At 48.3% G+C, this 8,143-nt stretch overlaps 1 protein-coding gene across 1 annotated transcript; it reads left to right on the forward strand.

Moving 5' to 3' along the window:
- Nucleotides 1-7,113: 7,113 nt before the first annotated feature.
- LOC147596572 (uncharacterized) lies at nt 7,114-7,888 on the forward strand (the record flags this gene model as incomplete). The annotated part of the gene is given in 3 exon segments (XM_086769459.1): nt 7,114-7,356; nt 7,358-7,683; nt 7,816-7,888. Coding segments are annotated over 3 exon segments (642 nt in total), but the record flags the coding sequence as incomplete, so codon positions are not given.
- Nucleotides 7,889-8,143: the final 255 nt, after the last annotated feature.

Here is an 8,143-nt window from a genome sequence, read left to right on the forward strand (position 1 = left end):
CCACCCAATATTGATACTACTGATAGTCATGGCAATGTTAACGGTAATAAATCTTATCTTTTGGTATAAACTGAAGAAGCTTGCTGAACAAATATGGGCCTTAAAAGGATAATGAAATATAATGAACCACTTTTAACAGCAAAAGAATTTGCTTGGGGGAAAGAGAAGGGGGGAATTGATACAGGGAATTAACTGTCTGCATATTGCTTGATTTAGGAGACTGCTAGAGAATGCCTAACAATCCTATTTGCCTTGAAACTCACTTAAGCTTATCAGGGACTGGTATTTGTCAAGGACTAATATGTCTAGCAAAGGACGGAGTGTTAGTTCCACCACAGATTCGGTCAGAAGTCGGGAAACTGCTGAAATCCCCAAGGGAAAGGAGAGCATGGGTGAATGACTAAAGTTCATCCAGAGGAAGATCAGACCCCTGAAGAAGTGAACGACCACCAGAGACAGATCTCAAATGCTAACGCATGTGTTTTTTTAATAACCGCGCCTCACTTAGGCATATGTATGGCTGTATTGTGCAATCCTATGGATATGTATACCTGCACCGGATAAATTTTTGGTAAAATGTGCTGTCGGGGTGCGTGCTTTTGGAGGTGTGATCCCCCACGCACCCCGGCGCTGAATAAACATGCCTGCTTTAGAACTCTAAAGAGTTTGATCTGCGCGTCACTGCTTCACCCTGGTCTTCACCACAGGCTGCAGGCGAATCTTGGCCAGGAGCAGCATTACTCTTTCCTCTCCGTCTTCACTGACCTTGGCATCTGCAGCCGTTCCTCTTACAAGAAATTCTTCACAATTGGCAGGCAGACGCCTCTCAGGTTCTACTCACATCTCCTCTCCACTTCTTGCAGCCGAGCCGGGCCAAGTTGGGCCCAGATGGCCGCCCGGCAGGAGGCCAGAGGGTGAGGCCTGCAAGGCCCACAAGGCTCGCACCTCCCTCTCTCTGCCCCCGCTCAGCGTCTTCACATCTGTGGGAGATTCAACAGAGGCCTACATGAACCTAGTTGATACAGCAGTAAAATAACGTCAGGAAAAGGACAAACACAGGTGCAGGAAACAAAACTGTACTCAAAGGCAAGAAACGAAACTGTAATCGAGTAAGAATGAGAAGTGGAAACGATAAGGAGAAACTGGATGAGAGCATCAATAACCAATCAGAAGTAAGGACGATCAGGGCCAACAGCCAATCATAAACATGCATGCTTGGCGCGTGAACAAGGGAAAAATATATAATGAGAAGAAAAAGAACAATAAAGGTTTCCATTCCCCAACAGCCTTGGAGTCCGTGCCTCATTCCTTTCACACATCTTCCCCTTTTTTTTTTTTTTTTTCTGTTTTCCCCTTCTTAAATACGTTATGGCAGAGGCATTATCACGGAACATTCTGCTACCAATTGGCTCAGCCTTGGCCAGCAGCGGGTCTGCCCTAGGCCTGGCTGTGTCCACTGGACAAAGGGGAACAACTTCTAGCAGCTTCTTACAAAAGCTACCACTGTAGCCACTGCTCCCCCCCCCCCCCCAATAAAACCAGAACAGGCCCTTTTTAGGGCAGCATTGCCTGGAGGCCAGCACAGCTTTTGTGTTAAACGTGACTGTTCCAGGATGGCAGTTGGTTTTGATGGCAACCCAGATATCTGCAATCCCATCTCTCACTTATGCAGTGGTTTGGTGACCCGAAAGATCTTTGTGCCTGCTTCAGTGGGACCACAATCCATGCCTGTAGCTATTTGCTGTGTGTGATTACTCCTAGATGTGAGCACATCTTATTATGCAAGCTAAGGATTTCTCTTTCCTCTTTGCCCCGCGCAGGGAGGATGCGTGGATCAGGAGCTGCCCCACTGCTCCCAAGGAATGGAAGCATGGAGCAGTACAGGTCCCCCGTGCATCACAGTGAATTTGCTCAGGGGCTGGCAGAGGTTAAATGGCTGCAATGCTCCGATGCTGTAAAATGGGCATCTCTGGCATCTTCGCACCAAGGGGGTGCTGACTGGAGCCAACTGGAAACACTGGGACTACAGCATTTTAATGGGAAAAACTCCTATTTGGCTGCAGCACACACTTGTCTAAAAAAGGGACAAATCTATTGACAAGGAGAGTTTTTTCACAGCCCTGGTAGACTGGGGTGCGAGGGAAAGCAGAGAGATCAAAAGCCTGATCCTTTTTGTTTCAAAACACCCACTGGGGAAATGCTGCTTTTCAATGACACTGCACAAGTGCAGCAAAAAGCAAAGTCTCCAGACTCTGCTCGTGGGACCCCTTGGTTGTCTGGGGAGCCCCTGCTCCATCCCAGCAGGGTCCAGGGAATGCAACCCATCCTCAGCCACCCTGATGTCTGTCCTGCTTCTCCTGTGAGTTCCCAGCCCCAGCTCCGTCCTTGTGCAGAGCTTGGTAGCACCAGTCTGCAGTGAGGAGGAGGGAGAACAGAGCCAGTAAAGGCTGCTATTATTATTCCCATCAGTGAGTCATTAATCACTGATGAGGTTGATTAATGGGCTCATTTAAGCAACTTACTCTGCTCCAAAACCATCAGTTTCCATAAAGGTTTCTAAAATGAATTAGTCTGAGATATTACTTGCGAGCTGGCACAGACAGCCTTGAACAAGCTCAAGTCTCTTTGGTGGTGCCTGCTGCAGAAAATAAAGATGAAGCACTTCCCTGGTGGGTCATTGGTGGAATGCAGAAGCTTTCAAATATCCGGGAGCAATCGGCAACGCTCGCAATACGCCCCTAACTCCTGTTTCAGCATCATTATCCTTTGCTGAGGCCTCCTTTGCCCATGACCAGGTGGGAATTCAGCAGTGGGACAGTCCTGCCTTGTGGCCAGACACATCCAGGTCATGTCTGTGTGAGGGATTTCAGTGATGGTCTGTGTAGGACCACTGTGGGAAATTACAAGCTGCACACAGCTGTGAGAACGCGACCTTGGAGAGGGGAGCTAGGAGGGCTGTTATCTCAGAGAGGGGAGCTAGGAGGGCTGTTATTGAGCAGGATGTTGCTGCTATCCGGGAACCGCTGTTAGCCAGCAGGGCACGTACTTGGCAGGCCTTGCTGCATGCGCTGGCCACGCGTGCACCAACACCTGGTCAGTACTCTGCCACTGAATCTGCTGAGGGGATAAACAGAGGTGGCTCAGAACAGAGGGAGAGAGAAAGGACCCAGAGCTCACTCTACGAACAACAGGGGATGCCCTGAGGGTGCTGTGCCTACCTCCCTTCTCTGCTCTGACCCCACTGATCATCCTCCTCCTGCTCAGCGATGTCTCGGGCATAGTCAGGTTGGTAAGACTCTCATAAAGGGAGAATATGCTAGTAACTGCCTATGCTAGTAACTGCTTATGCAAGGCTATAAGAGAGTGTTGTAGTTTGGCCCTGATCAGGACCAGACTACTCAGTCTCTCTCTCACTCCCCCCACCCTCTGAGAGAATAGGGAGAGATAATATAAGAAAAAAAAAAAGCTCGAGGTTTGAAATAAGGATAGGGAGAAATCCTTAAAATTACCATTATGGGCAAAACAGACTCGACTTGGGGAAAACTATTCATTTATTTCTAAAACCAAAGCAGAATAATGAGACAGGGAACAAGATAACCTCCCCCCGCCCCTCCCTCTTCTCAAGCTTAACATTATCTCTACTACCTTCCCCCTTCCAAGGGGCACAGGGAGGAAGAGGGAATGGGAGTTACGGTCAGTTCATCACATGTTGTTTTATGCCGCTGCTTCGTCATCAGAGGAAGAAGAACTCACATTCCTCCCCTGCTCCAGCATGGGGTCCCACCCACAGGCCACAGTCCTTTGTGAAACTGCTCCGGCATGGGTCATTTCTTCCACAGGGTGCAGTCCCTCTAGAACAGCTGCTCCAGTGGGCCCTCCATAGGCCACAGCCTCCTTCAGGCATCCACCTGCCCCAGCATGGGGTCCTCCAGGGGCTGCAGGTGGATCTCTGCCCCTCTGTGGACCTCCATGGGCTGCAGGGGGACAACCTGCTCCACCATGGTCGTCACCACAGGCTGCAGGGGAATCTTGGCCAGGAGCTGCATTACTCCTCCCCCTCCTTCTTCACTGACCTTGGCGTCTGCAGGCATTCCTCTCACAAGAAAAATTCTTCACAACAGGAAGGCAGATGCCTCTCAGAATCTCTTTGTATCTCTTTTCCTCTCCACTTCTTGCAGCCGGACTGGGCCGAGTTGGGCCCAGATGGCTGTCTGGCAGGAGGCCAAAGGGTGAGGCCTGCAAGGCCCACAAGGCTTGCACCTCCCCCTCTCTGCCCCTACTCGGCTTCTTCACATCTTCTCCTCTTTTTTTTTTTCTGTTTTTTCCCCTTCTTAAATATGTTATGGCAGAGGCATTATCAGGGAACATTCTGCTACCAATTGGCTCGGCCTTGGCCAGCAGCGGGTCCGCCCTAGGCCTGGCCGAGTCCACTGAACAAAGGGGAGCAACTTCTAGCAGTTTCCTACAGAAGCTACCACCGTAGCCCCTCCTCACTAAACAAAACCAGAAGACAGAGCAATAAATACTGTTGTGTTTTTAAAATATCATATGTTGGGTGAATTTTGTGCATAGGAATTCTACAAACTAGCTACATGAATTGACGACGAGGGCGGGATTCCTGTATCACAAACGACCCAGGGAGTGGACAGGGCTTGGTCAGTGGAGTGCACCGCTGTGCCAAGAGTGCACTGTCCGGTGTATGGGGAGCAAGGAGCCCTCAGTCTTTGGAGCTTTGACTACCCGTGATAGAGGTGGTGCGCGTGTGTCCTTTTTGTTGACAGTGTCATACTTTTGTTACTGTTCAGTGTTGTTGGTGGGGTCGTAAGCTTATTCCAGCTAATTTATATTTGCGCTATATCTTAGTGTTCTGGTGTGTGCGCTGTCGCAGGTCGACCTCATTGGAACAAGTGATACATCCAGGTTGGTATTGTTGCTGTGCAAGGCGCGGTGTTAATTTATAAGATATTTAAGCGGAAATGGACAGGCAGTGCAAACAGACGAATTAACAGATTATAGTCCAGAGGAAATTAAAAATTTCCTAGACAAGTATAAGCATGATGTAAATGATATGGAATAAGAGGTGAATACTGTCTTGATTTCGGCAGGGATGGAGTTAATTTTCCTCTCAGTAGCTTTGGGTTTTGTATGTGAAGAACGTTGATAAAAACACTCTGATGATAAGAGTTGTTGTTAATGAGACCAAGGACAGTGTCTGGCTTTCCAAGTCTCATTAACGTGCAGGTGCAGGAAGCTGGGCAAAAGACAGACAGAGTATCGGTCATTTGGACATCGGGTGGTGAGAAATTGTACATTGTTCATTTTGTATATATTAATGTCCTTATATTTTGTTATTATTGTAATTTTCCTTTTAGTAAACTGTGGCGTAAAGCGACATGTGATGAGCTGACCATAACTCCCATTCCCTCTTCCTGCCCCCCTACCCTGTCCCACTTGAGGGGGGCAAGGTGGTAGAGATAATGTTAAGCCCAGGAAGAGGGAGGGGTGGGGGGAGGTTATCTTGTTCCCTTTCTCATTATCCTGCTTTGGTTTTAGTAGTAAATGAATAGTTTTGTCCAAGTCACGTCTGTTTTGCCCATAACGGTAACTTTAAGGATCTCTCCCTGTTCTTATCTCGAACCTCAAGCATTTTTTTTTCTTATGTGCCCGGGGAGCAGCCACAGAATTGGCTAGTAGATGTGCAAATGCTTATACTACTATTCGCTTACTGGATACGATTGAAACATACTATGGAACACCAATCAGAATACAATCAGACAATGGTTCTCATTTTAGAAATCATAAAGTAGCAAGTTGGGCCACCGAGAGATACAGTGGGTGTGGCATTTACCCTACCACCCACAGGGTGCAGGATTGGTGGGACGCCTTAATGGCCTATTGAAACAGCAACTGTGTAGATTAGGAGGTACAAAATACATGCGATGGGTAGATCATCTGCCCACCGCCACGCACGTGTTGAACAACCGTGCGGTGGCAGGAGATAAACCGCCCCTCCTATTGATGAAAAATTGCCAAGCCAGGCCAATAAAAGTACCACTCACTCTGGTGCAATACTCTGAGTGGCACTCAATTTGCATTGACCACTGAGCGGGGATTCTGATCTCTTTATTCTGCACAAACATTAACAGTTGCAGGCGGACAAGTTCAGTGGTTCCCTCTGGACATAAAAATATCTGTATGAGCAGAACAGACGGTGTTTTTCATTTTCACATTACATCCAAACAATGTTGCCAGCGGTTTTAATATAATAAATCAAATACACAGTAGCAATCGAGGGCCTATCCCCTTAGGCCTGCACAACACTGCACCAACAAGTACAAGTATCCCTGCAGGCCTTTTGGCATCTGTGTATTTTTGGATGATGCCCCCACTCCACATTGAACTCAACCCTGTATCGCAAATGTTTGCGGGTGCACGTGTTTGGTATCACCCCCCTGGGCAGCCAGGACCAGTTGCAGCTGAAGTGGTGGCTGCTGGTGATTCACAGGCCATCACCATTGCCCTTACTGGTGAATCAAACTGGTTGTGTGTACCTGCGCAGCAACTACAATGCAGAGGATGAAAAAAAAAAGAAAAAGACAAAAGGGGGGGAGTGGGGGTGGGCATGTTAACCTTGGTTTTGTCTGTTTTTTGTTTTGACAGGTTTATGCATACATATTTCCCCCATGAGTAAAACATATGGGTGACACTGGCAAAGGTGACCGGACAAGATACCCTTTGTCTCAGCACAGCGACTCCCCAGAACTCATTTACAACGAGCTTGGTAGGAGTACCCCTCACCGCAAGTGAGTTCACCGACACAGCTACACAGTTGCCTGAACTCATAAAAACACCAGGGGTTGCCTGAACTTATAAACCAGTGGGACAGCTGGCTGCCGTATCTGGGTAAATCACCTGCATTACCCCCACAAGAACTTCAAATCCTGGGAACACTGGATGCAGACAGTTGTACCTATTTCAAGTATACTAGTAAAACCAGTGACACGGTTCCCTGGTGGGTAAATGCTACAGTGCCTTGGTATCGCAACCATACCTGATGGTGCAATTATACGGGACCGAACATCACCAACAGCTTTAATACACACATGACCACCACATGGACTCTTTTTGATATGTGGAGACCATGCGTGGCCAGGATTGCCCAAAGCCATAAAGGGTGGGCCTTGCACCCTAGGGCGACTGACGTTATTCACAGCCAACATTGCGTTAGCTGTATGGTTGCGACAAAAACAGTCCCAGCACCGACCCACCCATGACATCCATGCATTTCCTCACACCTGTTGGGATGATGTGAACACCTGGGACCCAGCAACAATCATTGCTACATCTTTTTTTAGCTCCAGGTGTTGCCAGTGCACAAGCCCTGATGACACTAAATCGCCTCAGATGTTGGTTAGCAAAATTTAGTAACACTACTAGTATAGCTCTTTCTGATTGGTTACTTGATGTAGATAGTATATGCCATGCTACGCTTCAAAATTGTGCTGCTATTGACTTTTTACTCCTAGCTCATGGACATGGATGTGAGGACTTTGACGGTTTGTGTTGCATGAACTTAAGTGACCACTCGAAGTCCATCCATGCACAATTGCAAGAGATATGCCAACTGAACCAGCAATTAGTGGAAGCAACTGGATGGAACCTGTTCGCTGGATGGACGTGGGGGTGGGGTTGGTTAAAACAGTTATTGTTGATCTTGCATGTAGGTGGCATTTGTTTGCTATGCCTGGTTTGCTGCATACCATGTCTAGTTAGTATTGTTCGGACTATTGTTGATACAGCTTCACACTGCTTAAGGCTACGGGTTGTGGAATACCACAGTGTCCCAACTACGGACCACGTGGTGGCGTGTGTGAGGGATTTCAGATGATGGCCTGTGTAGGGCCACTGTGGGAAATTACAAGCTGCGCACAGCTGTGAGAACGCGACCTTGGAGAGGGGAGCTAGGAGGGGTGTTATCTCAGAGAGGGGAGCTAGGAGGGCTGTTATTGAGCAGGATGTTGCTGCTATCCGGGAACCGCTGTTAGCCAGCAGGGCACGTACTTGGCAGGCCTTGCTGCATGCGCTGGCCACGCGTGCACCAACACCTGGTCAGTACTCTGCCACTGAATCTGCTGAGGGGATA

This window comes from Chlamydotis macqueenii, chromosome W, assembly GCF_036417535.1.
Source record: "Chlamydotis macqueenii isolate bChlMac1 chromosome W, bChlMac1.mat, whole genome shotgun sequence".
NCBI lineage: Eukaryota > Metazoa > Chordata > Aves > Otidiformes > Otididae > Chlamydotis > Chlamydotis macqueenii.